The 21,490-nt window shown below is 45.7% G+C and overlaps 1 protein-coding gene across 5 annotated transcripts in view; it reads right to left on the bottom strand.

Annotated features, from left to right (window-relative positions):
• Positions 1-21,490, bottom strand: part of LOC106748027 (mannosyl-oligosaccharide 1,2-alpha-mannosidase IA) — a 357,345-nt gene that overhangs the window by 30,898 nt on the left and 304,957 nt on the right. For all 5 annotated transcript variants that reach the window (XM_014626177.1, XM_014626178.1, XM_014626179.1 and 2 more), the window contains one exon: positions 18,025-18,240. In XM_014626177.1, the coding sequence (XP_014481663.1) occupies positions 18,025-18,240 (216 nt within the window). The remainder of the gene's footprint in view (positions 1-18,024; positions 18,241-21,490) is intronic.

Raw genomic sequence — 21,490 nt, 5'->3', positions numbered from 1 at the left:
ACAACCACTTCAGCACAATCAAATGCGTGTTAGCTTAATAGACGAGCAACATTGCACATTTTAAGATGATGAATATAAATATGAAGAAATATGAAGATGTACGAAAACAGGATTATCTGCTCTAAATACGTAGGAAAGCAGATTTAAGATAAAGTGTTAAATATACAGGTGAACCAACGTGATCAGCTTAATTTATTCTGCTGTTGGTAGACCGCTTGAAAATTTTTTTGTCCAATATAACATGGTTGAAAGTGAGAGAGGTTTTAAGATGATCTTAAACCTCACTTTGAATCATATTATATTAGACAAAAAATTTAGATATACATAGATAATAGATATACATAAGTCGAAATGATGCTAATACCTGAATTAAAATATACAATATGAATAGTAACATTATTAGTATAAATGACATCTGTCTGAATCTGTTGTTACTGTACGGCCAGAGACCAATCAATAAAAGAAAAATGCGATTGAGTTTATAGTACCGCTCTGCGGGAAACTCCATTTCGAGTGACAGTTGAAGCGTTACTGAGCGCTTATAGTCTATAGAAATTTCTTTCTTCCTCCCTTCTGTGGCTATATAAATAATAAAGGTATATACGTAGAGCCTACATTTAGAATTTAGAATTAATGAGCCGCTCATACGTAGGCGAAAAGAATCTTGAGTTGGTTAAAATAATTCGCCATAAAAGAATGAAAATGTACTGTCGTTGGGAAGTAAGCTATACTTTCCTTTTATTAAAGGGAAATGACTGAAAATGATTAAATTACCGCAATTTTCAGTTATCTACGCATTTCAATATTTCATATTTTTTGCTTCCTCCGAGAACACGCGGGCGCAGTAAAGAACAAATTGTCGTACCGATAAGACTGACACATTTACGAATCAAACAATGAAGTGTTATCATGTTCAATATGAAGTATTTTATCATTCTGAATTTCGTGAATAGAAACAAGAGTAACGCACCGAGAAAAATTTACTAATTCACGTAACGTAAATCGCCAATTTTTATTCTTCACAAGGAAACAATTATGTCGGATTGTATAGCTCCTCTTTATAGTTTGTCGAGTCGTCGATGCGTGTGCTTCGCGTCGAAGCGGACTGGTATTAGTGTGTCAACTCGCGTTTCTCGTAAGTATTAAAAAAAATATGGAGTACACACTGGAAAAAATTTTTTTTCTTTTGTGAAGAATATAATACCTGAGGCATACATCCTGAGGCATACATCCCATCTTTCGAAAAGAATAAACAGTCTTAACATTGAACTTTAACTTATGTAATCGCGGATACATATCAGGCGTGTAAACGCTCCGATGAAAAATACGGAAAATATAAAATTATAAAAGGAGGGTAGGCCATTTTTTTCCAAATATCACCGCTACGTTTATATTATTCAATATCATTGTTATATGTGTTGCTAGTCGAAAACTCGAAAGATGAGGAGGACATGTTCCTAAAGCGGATGCAAAATTTTTGTTACTTAGCTTTGATAGATATGCGAGTATTCCTTGTTATTAGATAATGTTATTATTCATCTTTCAATATACGCGGCGTCGACACACGCGTCTATTGATTTTCCGTTCGGTGAAAACGCACGTGGTAGAAGCCACAATGTTTATCCACCTGACAACGCGGTGGGGAGTCGGCGCCGACGTCGCGGCGCCACGGCGCGGGCGCATTAGCGACCGATGCTCCTCACATGCGGCCCTTCCCTCAATATCGCGTGAGCTGTCGTGCGAAGAGGAGCTTCGCTTTCCCGCGTCGTCGCGAAACACCTGTGTCTTCGTGGCATCATGGACCACGAAGATATTGACGGCATGCGTTCGTGACACGGTTGAATTCCGCCAGTTCGTGAAACCGCGTCGCGCGTCGATTTGGGATTTTTCATCGAATTGTGTGAATATGTTGTTCTCTCTGTCCTTTTTAGCTTCCGTTGTGGTTTCCAATGAGTCGTGCGGAGTATTTCGAATATTCGGTGATTTAACTGCGTTTTGACAGAAACTAGCAAGGTGCAACGAGCGTCGAGGTAAAGATATTATGGAGAATAAATGTATATATAAGTGAGAATACTGCGATTCCCATCGTGAATTCTTCACGAGAAGAATTACCTTCCCCTCGAAAATATATTGCTGTACATGAAGAGAGTGGATTAATTTTCTTTTAGTGATAATCTTGTGGAATATAGGAAGATTCGTATTGTGACCGGTTATATCAGCATATTTGCTCAATATATCAACTTCATCCGGAGTCTCCAATACCATCCATTCGTCTCGAATTCTCCCGAGGATGTGTTTTACCTACACTTCCGAATAATTTATGAATACATAAGGCTGCATCGGAAACCAATGACATCGAGTACATTGTTATCGAGTGTGCCGTGTATATATGTGTGTACTACGTTTCGTTCGACTTCGGGGATCGGTTTACTTACTCGCGTGCTGTTCAGCAGGAAGGAGTTATATTTCAGAATATATATCAAACAGGGGAAAACTGCGAGAGAATCTTCATAACAATATTCGCGTCGAGTTCCAGCGTGACGAATGTTGCCAACAGCAAACGATAAATTCACGTTAGAGATTCAAGGAGTGCTGCTTGATTTAAACGGACGGTATTGCACGTAACATCTTACGTAAAATAACAACGTTATAACCGTTATTCGACAGACTTCTTTTACTGCAGCCATATTCGCGAAAGAGTTATGATCCACGTGGACTTTCGTCGATTACGGTCCGTGGGTAAAACAGATTAAATCAGGATTGTTTCATCTTCTTCCTCAAAGCGTACATTTCCGATATCCCAAAGCGCGCACGGCAACCCTCGTAGTCCCTCCTCCCCTTTCTCCCGATTGTCGAACTCTGAAATCGAAATTGCAATCTCTGAACGAACGCGATATAACTGAGCGCTCGCGAAAGAAACGAGCAGGCCGAGGATCAACGTAACTTGGATAATTCGGAATCTTCATTCCTGATAGGGTCATAGTCCCATCATCGTCGGAAGTTTCCGGTGAAGGTCGTAGTATCGATCCATAGACGGCAATATCATTTTTCCTCGATCGTTGAATAACGCATGAACAACGAAAGGCTCTCGTTTGCTCCATACAGCGAGACGCGCGACAAAATATTTCTGACACCCTTCTGCCCTTAAATTTACTTTTTAGCCGGGTATGGTGAAAACTATTTTCTTGGGAAACTATCGAGGTGTATAATTTGATATTCACCCTAATATTGCGCGTGGACGTTACGTAAATTGGTTACTTATTACGTTCGCTGGCTATTTGCATCCTCGTAGTTTCATTCGGGGAAGAGAGGAGCCGCAGGAATGGAGATGGAGGTCTATATGTATTTTCTATTTTCCCATCAATATTGCACGCGTTTTCGTATTTTCTTCCTCGACGGCGCATGTGCGATTGTCGCCGGCTGTTGACATAGTTTTAACGAAGAGAGCCGTATCGTATTTCCTTGTGATGAAAACCTCCAACTGAAAGCAACAAATACGGCGATCGATTGGCGATAGAAGTGTGTCACGCTGACGCAACAAAGTGCGAGCGCCTCCAACATCGATTTCGCATTGTATTATTCCTACTTCGTGTCGGCTTCTTTGATAAACTTGCCGAAGTCTGAAAAGAGAAACGGCTAACGCGAATTGATTCTTTTAGGAATATTCATCGCTCGAGGTATTCGGGGCAGAATCAATCCGCAGCTGACGTCGCTACAAACGCACTGTGCATTACCTGCATGCCGAGATATGTCACGAGTAAGACGATGATTAGTATCCGCTGTAATAATGCAAGACGCGATCTGTCATGATGCCAGATACCTAATGCTTTGAGAAAAGCCCTATTGATTGTATAGTAATGCTCCTCAATCACATACATGTCGCACCGAAGACGAAGTACGACTGATCGACGAAGATGCATTCCGACTGTATCACAATGCTCTCTTCTCAACTATTCTTCGTGTATCGACGTTCTTCTTCGTTGAGAGATTACTTCAGAGCGGTACGGAGTATTCCTTTACTGAATGATCGATATTCGCCGCAACGTGCGAATTCGAGCGGTGAATTTATTTCGGGAAAGAGGACCTTCTCTCTGGACGGTTTTGCGGGCGCAGCGAGAAAAAGAAGTCGATTATCTAAATTACCGCGGAACTTCCTTCTCGCGAGATCCATATTGTACTCCCCGTATTTTCACCTTCCTTCTTTTCCGCGCTCGTGCGCAGTAGCAGGAACGTTCCGTTATATATCGAACGACGCATCAGTCTTTCCTCAGCCATCGGGCGGCGCACTGTTCGTATCCGTGAAACGACGGGTCCGCTGCCTTAATTTCAAACGCGTTTTTCATCGCGATCCGCTGTATTCTCGCAGTTTCTCGCGTTCGTGTTAAGCATATAAGCCTAATAACCAGTATGTGCCGACGCATACATAATCGTCCTATATAATAGGACAATAGGATATAAAGACGATCGATATCCTCGTCCGCTGATGGTACAAAAGTGAGAATCATTTTCCGACAGCGACGATGTATTCGTGGTATAAGCGGCGGAAAATTAGGCTAAACTGCCTCTATTTGTAATCGAGAGCAACATTTTTTCTTTTACCGCGTAGACTAAAGAATATCATTGCGCAAGCGCATTGGTGACTTTTGCTATTTCGTGATGAGCGACGTTTCAGTCTTGCTCGGTTATACAGTTTATCGTCATGCAGCTTATAGTAACGGCCTTCCACCGTTATGTTTCACGGGAAGGTCGACGAGCGAATGAGAGAAGGAAATTTCGAGGAGAGAGAAAGAAATTTCGGGGAAAACAACCCTTCGTCATGATGCTCATTATATTTCCGTCGCGCTGCATTTCGTATTTTCCGTGAAACTTTTTCGCGAAATGACTAAATAACAGTCAATAATTTGGTGCATTTTCACAGTCGTGCGATGAGAGAGGGAGAAAGAGACATGGGAGAACGTATTCCGCACGACATCGATCGATGTCGGCGACAGTCACCCCCCGCGGTAAAGCAAGAACCAACGGCGACAGTAATTGACGTAATTACGTTTTTTTCTTTCGAACAATACCCCGCCGGCGAAAATATGTTTTACCGTATCGATTTCCGTGCACGAATGAGCGACCGTCTCACGCAGTTCTTCTCGTGTGTCTTCGAACTTTCACCCTCCGTGTCAGTAGAGCGGATTCGATAGGTGGGGGTGTGTTGCGTATTCGTTGTTGAATGCATCGGTCGATTCGAGAACCCTCCACCACCTGTGCGCGACTCGTTTATTTCTCCGTGCAATATTCACACAGCGATACTAGGATCATCCTCTGTGGGCAACCTAATGTTATTATTAATCGAACTCATTTAACAGTTTTTTTTTTGCAAACTGTTTTTCATATTGCATTGTGCCACACTGACATATCAAAGTGTATCGTCCGAATTGAATTCCGATTCTTTTCTCATTTCGGCGCGATATCGCATTCATTTTTTACGACGGTGCGGGGGAATCCGGCGAGGTATTCACTGCAACATAATTGACAAGCGTTTTATATAAACGTCGCATACCGTAGTTCATACGGTTGAATGTGGCGAAATGATGTGCGCGATAGAAGTCGGTGGTGTGTGTCGACTGCACTTGTTGATCGCGACCGCCGATATGTTATGCGGACAGTTACGTACCTAACGAGCTTTAATTACTCGTTTGAACCGGCACACGACTGTTTTCGCATGTGATTAATCGTCCGCCTCTACATCACTTATGAATGACTGAAACTTTCTTTAATGCTTTGTCATCATGGTATCACGGTGAAATACGAGATCGATGAAGTCATAAGCTGTAAAACAAATATGCTACTTCGTATTAACAAGGAAATATTTGCCGTTAAATGATATCCCCGGGTTAACGCTCTCGGGAAGAGCCGACTGCTGTGCGACGGATAAATGATCTACTTTTTTGTGAGCCGAACTGGCTGCACTGGTTCAAAGGATTCACGCATATCGAAGCGTGAGAATCTCGCACGTACGCTTCATACGCTTCGATGTGTGTGCAAATGTCTTGAATTAGTGCAGCCAGTTCAGCTATAAAGAACGAACCAAAAGTCACTATGGGTTCTGATAACATATTTATTTAAATCTAAATTCTTTTACTTAAATATAGAATAAATTGTTGTTTCCGTGAAAAGCTACAGATTTAAGGAAATGTGTATTACCTCCATTTGAAGAGAAATTTGTCTCGCCGCAAAAATATGTATGTAACTTGGTATAAGTAAATATGTTGCTGGTATCTACCGAATAGATATTTTTTCTCTCACGCGATCCCGCGAACCGCCGACGGGTCTCGGCGATTGGACGGCATTAGTTATAACCGGCTGTTCCTGCACGGAGCAACGGTCGCTGCCTGATCCTCGCGTTAAAACGATGCAAATCAGCCACGACTTTCTTTATGATGCGACGCACACCTATCCGCCACGCTCGGTCGTTCTCTATCAGCGCGCGGAATAAATTACCGTGAGGTAAGACAGCGCGACAGGCCGGTAAGCCGCAACACAAAGCGTCCGCACCTCGCATCGTTGCGCCAAAGTTATACCGGATTACCGGTGTATTTACGCCGCCTCGAGTGCAACGCCGGAAGTTAAGACGTTGTTTTTCACGCTTTTCAGCGCACGAGCGAGCGGTAACCGCGACCGCACGCGCGCAACACCACGCGACGTATGCAATGAGATCGCATTATTTTCCGGCCTCGCAGTCGAGTTCATTTCAAGTCGAGGATATTACGCGAGATCCTTCGCCGATCGAAACGTCGGGATCGCCGTCGCGGTTAACCCTGACAGTAACATATTAGGCCTGCGAGGCCTACACGTGTTTTCTTTCGCTTATCCCCTTATCCACGTTTTATATGTAACGTTATACCGTACTCTTATTCCTACTGCAGCAACCAGGTCTACAAAAAAACAACAGATAAAAATCGGCAATATATTTAATAAATGTAATTGAGAGAAATGCAAAAAGTTACAATTTTCAATAAACTTTTTCCTGATGTAGGCCTGAAAGACCTACGGTGTTATTTCGACGTCCGAATCACAGGTGTTATTCTCAGAGTTAATTACTCCCCGTTCGTCGTAGTTAGCAACAAAAAGAGGAGAGCGACAAAAAAACAGATTGGATCAGCGACGGTTGTTAGAACGTTTAAAATTCGAAAATTCGTTTAGCTAGTTCTCATTAACGCTTGCAGATTGGTGTGATTTATTAAAGCTCAGTCATTTATTGTTGATTCGCAATCGAACGTGCTTCGCGTTTTTTTACATTGAGTGTCTGTTGTCGAATGCGATTAAAACTTAATACTCGCGACGCCCGACGTTATTATTGAACGGCAGGAATTACCGTGAAGTGGGAAAATGATATGCTGGTAATCTGAAATGAAAAACTTATCACAGAGAGATAAAGAGGAAAGGGAGAAAAAGAGAGATGAGAACGAATGATTAAATTTCACCGTCCCAACGAGTCGGAGCGGTTTTAATTACCGTCGTGAAACCTTCCAATGAAGGGACAAAAATACCTCCCAAACAAATGGAACTACTTTTGATGCTCCTTTGCATCATGAACAGCAGCAATTTCTGCGCGTGCAACGGAGCGATGTATCATTGTGACTCTTATTTATAACCATGTTCGCACCAAAATATTTATCGCCTAATTGACGATATTTACGTATAATCGCATATGACATAAACAAAGATATTCTTCATATTCTTTCTTCGATATACACTCTCTTTGCAATTTTTAAAACACGTCTGAAGAGTAGTCGTATCACGATGCGTAAAGAAATATTAGATTCAAGTAAACAATTACTCCGATATTCTTTAGCAAATATTTACTTAAGTAACTATCACTTAAATGTAATCGTTTACTTGAATCTAACACTTTTCCTCTATAGGAATAGTTTTCTTAAAAACTCGAGATTCCTGTGCATTTTTTTCAACATGTCGACTGCTGCTTTGATTTCCGTTTATCGTACAAAGGCTTCACCGGTAATTGAATAACCACAGGTATCGCTGTGCAACAGATAAATGTAATTTGAAACCCGTGTATCATTGATATCTCGTTTCATTAGCTCTCTGTTTGCTGTGCAATCGATTTTTCAAACGCTATCAATTGTACTTTACGCGTAACTTAATAATGCGCAATAGTGTCATAATGTCGATTACCGGTGACCGGTGTCGCGGCATTCAACGTGTTAAAGTGCATGTCGTCTGTTCGAAATTGAACCTGACCAACAAATGTAGCGGAGTGGAAATGTTCGTGTAGATTGTTTTATAAAATACTCACATTTTGTAGAATATACCCATGCTGTGGTCTATCAGCTTCTGGCCAGTGTAATTATCCAAAAATATGTAATAAATATGAGAACAAATAGCGTGGCGATGATCAGTTCCTCAAAATCGCTCAAATATTGCGTAGCCAAGAAGAGCTGTGTGCGAATAGAAAAGGCACTTTTGCCATTTCTACACGGAGAAAATATTGTAGTAAAAATTATACGAAATTTTATAATGTTGAACCATATCAGAATTATGACTGGAATTATTACGTGTGTTATAATCTTTAGTGATATATAGAATAAAACATTACCAAAGATTACATCATAATTCCAGTCCATAATTTCGGTATGGTCGAACATTACGAAATTTTGCAATAATTTCCACTACAATATTTTCTCTGTGTACAATCTCGCCAGATCAATTAGTTTTACGCGGCTTACCGAAGTTACCTCGAAACGACACAAACGCACAACATATTAACAGACAGGGAGGCCACTCCTAAAGAGATTAGGAAAACGTACGAAACAGCAAAGCTGTGCCTTAGAAACTCGGTGAATCTTGAACGAAAGAAGTATTCTTTGAAAGTGCACCTCTGTACAACGGTTTATGTTATATTTTTTTAAATGTACCGACATGATAGCTCTTCTCTGCATGCCCACGGCGTTTATTATTTTCGTGCAGTACGAACAACATTTTCTCGTCGCGTTTATGCCCCGTATTTCATCAAAAGCTCTATTCTGTAACTGAGAAGCGAACATTACCGTTTTATCACGCGCAAATCGAAACTGATATTTTTAATTTTTAAACCGATTTCTTTCTTCTCCGTACATTAATTAAATTACTATTAAATTCATTATTTTAAACAACGAAAAAAAAACATTTTCGTCGTATAATATGAAATTAAAATTATATTAAAGTAACTTATATATTATATTAAATATATGATATCAAAAACTGTTAAAATTAAATATGTATTTAATTGTTCGTTTCATTTATTTGGTCGAGCGTTTTTATAATCGAAATTAAATATATATAAATATTATGTATGTGCGTATGAGTGAGAGATCGCGAGATATTATTTATTGAATACAGTATTCGTGCGGACGAAGAAATGTCCATCGAATGGAACGGTGAATGATTTTTTCGGATGCAGCTTCGTTTGATTTTTTCTTGCAAAATTTTCCGAAGTAGCATTCAGGCGGAAGTCACTACCGGTCGCTATGTTCTCCGGGTCATCATTGTTGCGGAGAATAAATCACTGTGAAGTACGGACAGCGATATGTTCGCGAGCTGAGGAAATAAAGCGTCACTTCGGGACAAAATAGAAGTAAAGCTTATCATAGTCACTGCGGCAACAGCAGCACAAGTTACCGTAGTAAAGTCTCCCACCGACGTCGGGTAAATACCGCCCATGACCAACTTGCAAGGTTTCATGCTCCTCTGCATCACAAACAGCGGTAACTTTGCGTTTGCACCGGCGTCGCATACCATTGCGTATTGTATCTATAATTTTCCATAATGTTCGATGTACTTCGCCGTCCCCCATGTCGAGCAGGAAGCTATTTTTTACCGTTTTGCGTTCATCGTGCGACCGCGCGGATATGCATTATTCGCGTTAGAAAAATACGTTTATTAATTTCCCCAGTTCGGCTCCTGCATTGACATTCGGTATAATTTATGCAGTGTAATTTATGGTGCAATTAACGGTTTAATTAATGATACTTTCAATAAAGTTCTGAGAGATAAATCACGAATATTCGCGCCACGCGTGTCCAGATTCTAACGATGTCAACATTCCGGCACCCGGAATTATATTGATCGAATGTATGCACGAGGGAAAAGGATTCGTCGAATTAACGTAACAATAAACGAAGCAAAACGGTAGTTGCCGGCAATTACGTAAATTATGCGACATTTTGTTCTTCGCCTTATCGAAAAAGGCCCTGCTTGGCTGTCTCTCTTTTTATTCGTCGCCTACGCAATCGCACTTACGACCACGCTTCATTCGACTTAGCCTCAGTTGTTAGCATCATCTTGCCCGTCGTCTCACAACTTCAGTCGCGGGAGACGCGCAGTCACGGATCCTCCGTTTGCGTGTTGCGAGACGAATAGAAAACTTGCGGGATTACGGACAGGTAAAGCCACGTCTCGTCCGTCCGGACGTGTGAAGCATGGAAAAAGGTACGTTTCGCGTAAATGGAAGTTCAAAGGATCGAGGGGCGTGCGTGGATGCACGTTTCAGCGGGCTAAATGGCACACGTTTATATTATTCGATATGTAAAAAACAGAGAGAAACGACGATACAACATCGACGTTGTTTTGCATCCAGCGGCTCGGCGGGAGCGTCACAGAAAGCGGAAATTTCAAGTAATTTCAAGTGAAATTTTAACTTGTACCTTTATTTGTTGCCGGCCGCGAAGTGTTTGACTTCGTTTGCAGATATCTGATCCGAATTCTATGTTGTTCCGTAGCCGCGTATTATTTGTTAACCAAAGCGTCTAAAGAATGCTTCTCAACAGTCACGTGTGCGTAATATGCAATATATTACGTTTGTTTTGTGTTTCATATTTTTTTCTGTATATTCACGTTTATGATCGGGATATACGATCTGTTCTCTCTTCTTTATTATCTGACAGTGTCAAAATATCCACTGTTTCCGATTATTTCATAACGGTTGTATTTGAGTGTCTCGTTCCTTTAACGCCTCTTGCGAGGTTTTTACGACTTGCGAACGTTGGTCCTCCCGGTAAATTTTCCTAATCGTGTTTTCCCGCGAAACGCTTACGAAAGCGCAAACAGCGCGCACGTATACACGCGCCGCAAGATCTCGTGAAACATTCAGAGAGAGAGAGAGAGAGGGAGAGAAAGAGCCTCGTAAAACTATCGCCAAGTCGAAGTATCATTCTCGCGTATCTCATCCTTCCTCCGCGGCTGGCGAAAAGCTCCGAAAGTCCCAACTGTCCGTCCGCTATAATTCATCGAAGCGCGATGTATAACGTCGTGTAACACGTCCTTACGAAGAATCCCCGATATTCGTAAGCGCACTTTATGAGCCCGGCGGAATAAGAATTCGCGAATCCCGTTTTCGGAGGATCGATAACAATAAATCCGAGCCGAGGGAAACAACGAAACGCGGACCGAACAGACCAGGCAGGCGCATAGCGAATGCTGAACACGCCCTTTTAATTCCAAATTCCGTTCCTCTTACACGAGGGTCACGTATAATGCTGCTCGTTTCAGCCTGAGAATCGGAAAGGTATATTTGGCGTTTATGATACGCGTCCAGAGGACGATCGCGACGGCACGATTTCCAGGGAAATTTTCACCGAGATATTTCTCCTCGTCGGTGATCCGCGTCGAATGTTAAGTCGCAGCTGCAAGTCGTCCACAGACGGTCGGGTTTGACGAACTTTTCGGGTCGGACGACGGAACGTCGCTCACCCACGCGTGCGGAGAAGTACACGTTGCACGCGTGACGGCGCGCACACAAAACAGAACCGGGGATCAGCCCCGGTGATGTATGCGTCTCTTCAGGGCGCGCTTCACAGCTAGCGCATCGCTAGCTGTGTTAGACGAGGCCGCACAGCCGCTGCACTACGTGCATCTCGACACCCACCCACCCTTCCTTCCTGCCCCTCTCCCGTCCCCGTTGCTCGCCTGGCAGCCACCCTGTCCTTCCGAGAGAGCCTGGCCACGTATCTACCGAGTGCAACCTACTCTCGACGTCTGCGAACAGCGCGCGTGGGCGTGCATCGATACATCGATTCGCGAGCACTGCGGCCGCCGGACGAAACGTCCGTTCTTCCGGGCGGATAAGTCGACGCACCGCCGATTGGCATTACCGGGCGAAACATCGGCCCCGTCGGGGATGCACCAGCGGCACGGCTACGTCAAAGAGCGGAAGAATGCGGACGATGCAGCGCGATGAATGTGTGTGTGTGTGTGCATCAGAACGATAAAGCGTTGCGCACCTCGGCGAAGAGCAAGAGGTATTTTCCACTTTTCGGTCGTGCAGCAGTTACACGCCGATGTGATATACTTCACGCGTATACCGTTCGTTTGTCGTCGGTTTAGTTGTATCCACAGGTTCTTATTATCGATGATCTCGCGCGCGGTTTGTACGACGCGCTTTATCCTACCGATCGATCGTGACACGTTGACATCGAGACGGACGAAATAATCCCGAGCTGTCTCGAAATAAATCGTGTCAAAATGGCACGCGGATCCCGGCCGGGGATTTGTCAAAAGTCGTCTCCTCTCCGCGTCGCGAAATCCCTAAGACGGCAATCCGACGAGTCGATTTCGCCGCTGCTCGCTTATCGTCCGCCGATCGTGGCGATGCGCCGATAAAACCGGTTACGAATAGACATCGGCGATTATAAAAAGAGCAACAATAGCCAAACACGAAACTCGGGAAGCGAGAGAGAGAGAGAGATCGCCGGGAGTAGGCGTACTGTAGTCAATACCGAATCGATAAATTGCGAGGCTACTTTGAGTCATCCTCGGAGCTCTTGCACGGGGCTCCCAGCCAGCTTGATTTGTACAATACGCAGGAATGATTGTTCATTGTAAGAGCCATCCCGATGATCGATCGTTGATGTTCCGTGAATATCGATATCCCCGTACGCGGCGTTTCCTACCCTCCGACCGCATTATGAGTCAGACAGACCCGGTGAGTTGGTGTTTGTAAAGCTATAGCGAAGAGGAGCGCGTGATCTATGAGTTCTCCTCACTCCCGAAAGATCGTTAGAGAGTCACTCTGTCCATTAGATGCGTATTTGATAAGCCGGTTAATGCGTTAATTCGGGAGACGTCCTGTTTGCAATGCGACTTTTCAGGAACGGTCGGAGGATTAACACGCTCGCTGTTGTCCAGCTAGATCTCGCAGGAGGTCTCAAGGACTTGAAAGATCTACGAGAGAATCCTTCGAACAGTTTTTGCAACGTTGTTTAAAAAAAGCGTGCATTAATCATTCGTCATTTAATTCGCCCGGAGTTTTCCTTTTTCCACGGGAGACTCGCGCGACCGTTGTTAACGAATCGCTTTCAAGTCAAATACTCTTTCATTCTTCGCGCGAGCTGCAAAATAAAATCGCGTTATTCTTTTCTCTCTTTGGACGGTAACCCCGATTTTTACTTGACGAAATTAAAAACTACGCAGCCACCGAAAACGAATACGCAGGCACATACATGTATACACGCGCACGGGCAAAGCGGCCCGCGGCCGAAAATGTTTTTCACAATATCACACGTCTACAGAGAGCGGATGCTCGTTGCATGTGCATGCGACGTAAATGCAGATGCGAGTGCTGTAAAGCTCCACGCGCTTTGAAGGCCCGTTCTATGCTAAAGGTTCGCAAATATCACTGTAATATCACTTCGGGCTTGACGGTAATGATTCAATGAAAAATCTATCATCGATGATTTCGGGCGAAAAATCTCGCGCGGAAAAAGGAAGAGAGAAAATGTCTAAGAAGCATCCTCCTCGTCTCAACCGTAAAAATTACGTTAATTTAATTGGAATTTTACATCTCTTACTTTTCTGTTCTTCTTTCTTCCATCATTCCTCGTGAGAACGCGGCATTTCGCATCGGCAGCGACACCGATGCCGATTGTCCTGCAGAAAACGCGTGTATTCCGCCGCGTACTTTTTTCCCTTCCCTTATTCTGCACGGCTGTGCGTATATTCGTGAGAAATGGTGGCGTCAGATACTGGATTTGGTGGCCGGTGTGGTACCTTCCCCCCTTTCTCTCCCTCCTTCTCCCCGTGCGCGCCTTTACGGCGCGGCACATAATACGCGATGTGATTCTTCGTTTTATACTTGGAGCGGTTAGGCCCCTTCGGATGCAGCTTCCTTCCCGAATTTATCGCCCGTCCGAATCGCGGACGAGTCCATATAACCCGTTCATGATCTCAGTTCCCAGCTAGCCGGTGCAAAGCCCGTGTGCGCGAGCGCGCTTTCATTCTTGTATAAATCTCATTGAAGGCAATATATTGCACGGTATTCCTTTGGCCCGCTCGGCTCATATCGGCCATTGAAATTTATTTCGCCGGTCAGACGCGAGTAAGCGAGATGAATCGTTGCCGTTGCCGCCTTTTAATTTCGTCCCTTATCGTTATTATTGAACGCGAAATATGTGAATATATATAGACCGTTCTCCCATGTTATCCTCGTTCATCTCAGATACTAGTCGTAATCATTATAGTTCCGGGATACTTCGCGCGTGTAATGACGTGAAACACGTTAACATTCCAGTTAAGGCTGGAACGCGAGACGTTAATACTCCCGTCGGTGAATACTCGAGTGAGGTCTCTTCTAACATGCGACGCTCACTTTCGGCATATAATTATAATGTACCGGCGAACTAAAACTCGATCGAAGATACTAAAATACATGTCATGTGTCGAAGAGTGGGTCTTTTCTCAAAATTAACATCGTTCCTGAAAATACACGGCTACGTGTTCGCTCGATTGTCGCGGTGAACACACCAAAATGAGATTTAATTGCGAAGTCTTTAGGGGTCTTCGTGATATTTCACGAGAGGCGCGGACAGAAACGAACGTGTCGCACGGAAACGGGGAGGCGAGAAGACTGGGGAGTTGTATCTAATGTTCCTTGACGTAACTTTGCGTCTCCCGCAGGCGAAACGACACCGGGGAAAGAGTTTCGGGCACAAACCCGCGAAACAATAGGCATAACTTCCAACACGGTTGACACGCTGGTTACCGCAAGCCGAAAGCGGCTAATACGGCAAGTTATCCACTTAGAAATCCGACGTAACACCGAGGAAGAGAAGAGTTCAAGAGGGGCGAGAGAGGAGGGAAGTCGTCGGCGGGTGGTTGTTACCAACTTCGGATAAACCGGGCTAAGTTTCCTGGCTCGGTACTTACGGAAATGCCACCCGAAAACGCCCGAGTTTATTCTTCCCGCACGCAACGACAGAGAAATATCGCGGGCATCGATTTACATAACGATTAAGTTAATTAAGCGCTTAAACGTGTTGTTTGCCCTGGAACTCTCCGGGAAAGTAATATATCTCCGGGAACTACTGATTCTCGTACCTTCGTGGCGCGAGAATGTTTCACAAGGTAAATATATTAGGTTGGTGCGTATGAAATGTCGCATTCTCTTTACATGCGGACGTTTTCCTCCCTGTTTTCGTTATACTTTTGTATTTGGCATAACCTCATTCATACTCGTATTGTCCATTGCCAGAGACTCATTTCAATAATTTAATATATCAGGGTCACGCGAGATGTAAATAAATAGACGTCTCCCGTCCAGAGAGCGACGGACGCGATTTTTGCAGTCGGCTGCCGTTTATATTATTGTCGCGCGGCAAATATAAATCGCTAATGCGATTCAACGAGATATTTAACATCGGATCTCGTCGCTCTCAGTCAGCGACGATATATTCCCGACGCGAGAAGGTGACGTGTTATCGCGTAATTTTGAAACATTATCAATTTATCGCGCACGAAGCGGCGAATATTTCCACCGTGTTAAAATATTCCACGTCGTGGCCTTAAGCTGACAATTCGCATCGCACTGAAACGCCGTCGACCGGTGATATTTTATCGGGAAAATATTGGATCTGGTCTCGAGGATTTGTGATATTTCAGTGTACACCTGCCTTCCGGAGATAAGATACTCCTCGTTCTCCATCAAGGTCGCGGCGCCGAAGTGAACGTTTGCAATTTTCGCGGGATTATCCCGGGAATCTTTGTGGGAGTTAGTCTATACTACAAAACTATAAAAGAATTCCTCGTTTCCGCCCTATTTTTCAGCTTAGCTCACCCACTCACTTCGCAGAAAATCGACAACACCCGACGTGAGCATTTTCCCCCCCTTCCCCATTAAATGAAAGGAGGTAGACGGTCACGCGTCGCGATCAAAATATCGCGGCACTTACTTTGAACGTTTCCGAGTGACGCCATTCGCTCTTTTATTATATTTTATATCCGGACAGATCGCGAGTGGCGAGGGGGGGGGGATTCGAAGGGTGTCACCGACGTCTCGTCGGAGCGCGACTTTCCTCGGCGGGACAAATACATTTCCGGGATGTTCCGTAACGAAAATGTGAAGGGTAGACGATGCGAGAGGAGAAATAGTGTATGCAGACGCGGACCGATATCGAAAGTTTGCTTCCGTTGGGGCTCGCGTAAAGGAGGCGGTGACACGGCTGCGTCAAGTGAGTTGACTCACGACGAAATTGGTTTCGACGCGTGTCGGCGAATGTCGAACTTTCATCGTGATATCTCCCCATAGGTAGTGCACACCTAAGTGGTAGTGCAGTGAGATGTATTAAACGAGTTCGTTTTCAGTTCTGTAGGATTTTTCGCTCCCTGTTTTTTCCCATTTTCAGATTCCCGACACATCTGTCCCGCCAGGACCAGGGTCCAGAAGTCGAGCGGATCTCCATCACCGACGATCGTTGCGAACGGCAGCGCGACAAACAATGTTGGATGTACGAGAACGATCGCGCGCAAAAATGGCCAGTTTCCGTCGCTCGAGTAATCGTGTGTGCGTGTGTCTAACGCGAAATGCCGATTGCAACTATGGTTTTTCACACATGCGAATAACACACAGCGTTAAACGTGTTCACTTTTGTGTTCTTTTATTATTTCGACTTCATTTTAACAACATGTCACGCTTAACAGTCGATTAAATGATTACATTTATTAATAATATCATATGCTATTATATATACGTTTTGACACATGCTTCATATATTTCAGATACTCGTGATATTGACATTAAGCACTGACACTCGATACGACACGAAAGCTGTAACGTGAAAGCGAAGTAAAACGAGCTAGATGAAAGCAGCTATACAGCATTCTTATTTTAGACTTAAGTCACAAACGGCGCCTCGCGTCAAATGCGAGTGCGAACGATACTCGAACGATGAGATCGTCCATTTACACGCGATCGATCTACGACCGTCGCTGATTATCGCGTTGCCGGCCTTGCGGCGATCGTCGGAGTAAAGACGCGCTTGATCGTTGAACGCTGCCTCTGGAGGGATAGATGTACTGGGAGCGTAGAGATAACGCGCTCATCTACAGCCATCTACGCTCAAAACGGACTCCTTGAAAGTGGCTCTGTGTACATCGCCCGTACCTTCGCAGCCACCTTCCGGCTACGAAGAAAAGCCGCGAAAATTCTCCGGTGAGATACGGCCCCGGAGAAACTCGCGTTCGCAATTTCGTCGGAAGACACACAGAGCCGGCGGTTCGTCCCTGTACGTTTAAAATTACCTTTCGCGCCGAACACGCGTCGTACGAAACGTTAACGTGCCTACGGCGAAATAACACGATAACAATGGAAAATCTACTTGCCGAGCGATGTATACGATGGTACGTGTTGCGCGAAAAGTTGAAATCAACAGGAGGAAATACGATAGTTACGTAAAATCGGTCTCACGAGCAGTCGATGTTAAATTAATTAAAATTGACGGGAGCTACTTTATAATCTCACCGACGGCAAAAAGGATGAAACTGACTGCACGGATGTGCATACATCCGGTTCGGCGGGATCCTCCCACCGCGATCGACGTCTAGCAGATTCCGCGGGTTAATTGAAACGAACGCTCGACGGATAATTTATGAAGAGTAATGCGCGTGTCCACCCGCCTTGTACCCGGCGTTACACCGCGAGTTTCGCACGCTGATAAGCAACGGCGGATAAATACGGAGGCGTGCAATTCGTGAGAAAATAGTACTCACGATATCGAAGTCCAAGTTCTCAGCGATCCAGTCGCGTCCTTGCTTGAACTCGTCGTGAAGACCCATGATGTAAAGGGTGTCGAGTCCGTCGACGATGGTCGCACCCATGTTGGAGGCCCCGAAGATGCTGGCGCTGTGACCCCTCTTCGAGATCGGTCGTAGTTCGTTCTTTCCCCACGCGTACCGCACGTAGTTGTCCCAACCGTGCTTCATCATCTGCGTCAATTGTCGAAGAAAAATCAAAGTGAGATTAATTAATGCGCATCAACTTGTTTCATCTTCGGAAAGAATTGATACAAGGCTAAAATTTCAATTTCGGGAATACACGTGGAAACTTTCAACGGCTGAATTGTTGTTTCCGCGTGGAAGTGTGTCTGTCACAGCGGCTACTAATTTCAGTGTTATAAATGACCACGCGAGTTCCGTTTCTTCGGGCGCAAGAATCCGTGGCGAGATTTCCGGCATCGTGCCGTCTTGTATTCATAATTAATCGCTCCACACGAGATACGCCTAAAACGTATATACCAGACGCCGACGCCGAGGAATTCGGTGTCTTCCCAGCGGGATCAACAGTATGCGCGCGAGTCGAAGTAGCGAAGCGCATCGGGTCTCTAGGATGGCTGGCAGCTGTGAGCCGTTCCGTGAATAACAAATATATTGCCCGGTCCGGCCGTACGTTGACCATTATTTCCGTTCCCCTTGATTTTTCGAGCCATTTGCCGGGCACCCGCGGTCGCTTCATCACGTTTTTATGACGGCATAATTTAAGGCCGATATAATATCGGGAGGGCAGTGGCATCGCCAGAAATGGAGTCCTCCCATTCCTGGCCGCGGTAATAACACGAGAGGAACGAGAGGGGGAGGACAACGGAAATCAGAGACCGCGGAGAGACGATGAGGAAAGAGGAAGAACGGTTGCGTTGCTTTCCAACTCGCTCGAATCGCCTTCCGCGTCGATCCTCTTCCTCCGGCTTGTCGCTGAGTCGCGCAGGAGGGGGTTCCTAAACGGGAGTGAAACCATACATGCGCGCGTCCCTACGGTGCATACGTTCGCGTTATTCCGAGACACTTCATTAAAGCCGGTTGATACGACGATAAAAATCCGTCGAGCCGGGGATTACCCGAAAAGAGGTGATAACTTGGCGAAGAAGCGCGCGAAGAGGGCGGAATAGCCGGCGCAGCAGGTCGGAGAGGCGGTATGTCGCGATGAAGACGCGAAATTCCGAGGAGGGGAGCGTTATTACGACGGCTTAGGAGGCGGGCTGGCGATGCGGAAAATTGCGGAGGACGATCGTGCGAGTTGACGCCGGGCGGCGGCGAGACGTCACGTCGTTCAACTCCTTCCGCCATTATCCGCGTAATCGTGGATAATTTGTTCCGTGGAAACCGCGGCGAATGCGCGGCACATGGTGGACCCGTAGCCGGTAATCTGGTTAACATCCATGTTAGGATTAAACCATTAGCCTCGGTGTCGGGGCCGACGGATCGAAAGGAAGACGGTGAGGAGGGAGGCCATACGCGCGGGGGGAGCGGGGAGACGAGAAAGGGGGGTTGCGAGGTGGACGGCGGCAAAACCTCGTGTCGGACGTGTGGCCTCGTTCAATTATTCTCTCTTTGTTACGTCACTTCCGCGGTAACCGGATTCTCCGACCGACTCGCCCGGAAGGGGCCCGTTCCTTTTTCCGCTTTTGTAATCCACGAGTAATCCATTAAAACCATTTAATGCGGTTAAGCAGTAAGTACCGGGGAGGAAAAAAAGAAAACACGCGACGGACGTGCGAAATACGTGCGCGCTTATTCGTAAAAGCGAGCGTGGGAGGGAGGGAGAGAAGTGTCTGTTTTAACTAGTGGTGGGATATTAAGCGCGGGATTAATATTTTTATTTATTCATATTCGTGGAACTCGAAACGGCGATGCGTCGAGGTACCCGAGGTGCGTTTGATAATTGAACGAATGACTGAGGAAGAAGATGAAAAAAATATCGTGTACACGTCGTGGGACTTGGCGCTCTTCTCCGTGGGTTCCCCTTATTTCCTCTCTGACGTAATATCTCCACCGGGACCCAACAGTTCATTATACCTCTAACTGGATGATAAAAACTAATCTTTCTCACAGTGAACGTTTCTACATGCATGCAAATACGGCGATGGCTTGGCGTCACTTGATCTACCGGCTTTTTGAATACGTCGCGCAGAGGTTGGGCACGATTTCATCGTACTGAGCATTCATTAAAGCTAAGTTGCGCGCGGAAAGGAAACGAGCCCGTATGTGTTTCTCATGCGCCTCCGGCGAGTGTCACGCGGGATCAAAGATGTACCGTCTCGTCGCCGGTGTCACTCGGCTACCGGTTGAACCCCACGCGACTTGACAGCATTTTTCCCAGTGTCCGAAGCCCGTGTCTCTAATTAATCCGAGCTCATGAATGAATTCATTATTTTACGCGAATTACTCACGCGCAGACAAACCGAGGCGGGTTGCGTAGCATCACGGACGATATGAATTTTGCAGGGCACTCGTGGGAGCTCTCTCGCGTTTTGAGAGAGAGAGAGAGAGAGAGAGGATATCCTTTCAAATTGCCTGCGCTCCACGCATTTCCATTAATAAACAAAATGCACGCGTCGGTGAGGGAGAGGAAAAGCAGTCTCGGCGAAAAGGGACCGAGAGAGGCCGCGAGTAAACGCGAACTTGCGCGCTCGCGCGCTCCGTCGTGCGATTGAGTATGCATAGTACACAAACAAAGCAAAAGCTCGGAGGATACTCCGGGGGGAGACGACGCACACAAATGCGCATCGACTGGGCCGACGGTTCCGCGCGGGGTGCATCGCCGATACCGGGCACGTATAAGTGTACTTAACCGTGCCGCTTTTATTTCCTCTCTTTATTTTCCGCGGTTTTCAATTTACGTTATTTATTGCCCTCCACGACCGTCCCAGTCGTCCCGTCGCGTCGGCGTCCCACCGTGATTTTGTGAAAGCATACCAACCCTCCACCTCCGTCAACGCGCACACAGGGGCACACATACGTAAAGCGCATAGGCGCACATCAAACGCGCGCACACCGATACTACCGACGCGTAGCCGTGCTTCTGTACACACGATATCCTTTTTCACCCGCGCCACGGTGAACCTGTCGGAGGATCGACGTCACGAAGCCCTTTAAAAACGTTCCGCGCCTGTCATAAAAATCTAACCGCGCCCGGGCAACGTCACGCGGAGAGAGAGAGGCGAATTCAGTTTACGCGTTGCACCTTTGCGGGGAAAAGCTGATCGCGACAGAGGGCCGGAGAAAAGCGAGCGAGCGAGCGAGAGAGAGAAAGAGAGACGGAAGAGAAGTTAATATTTAACGGGGGGGGAGATGAGCGAACGAACACGCCGGTGAGAGAAAGAGAAGAAGAAAGGGCGACGAGGAGGTAAGATGAGGCTGGCGCGCGGAATGGCGAAGAAATGAAGTTTCGCCCGAAGGGAAA

Source organism: Dinoponera quadriceps, unplaced genomic scaffold, assembly GCF_001313825.1.
Source record: "Dinoponera quadriceps isolate SergipeBrazil2010 unplaced genomic scaffold, ASM131382v1 scaffold2662, whole genome shotgun sequence".
In the NCBI taxonomy this organism is placed as follows: domain Eukaryota; kingdom Metazoa; phylum Arthropoda; class Insecta; order Hymenoptera; family Formicidae; genus Dinoponera; species Dinoponera quadriceps.
This window is presented reverse-complemented; position numbering and strand designations above follow the sequence as displayed.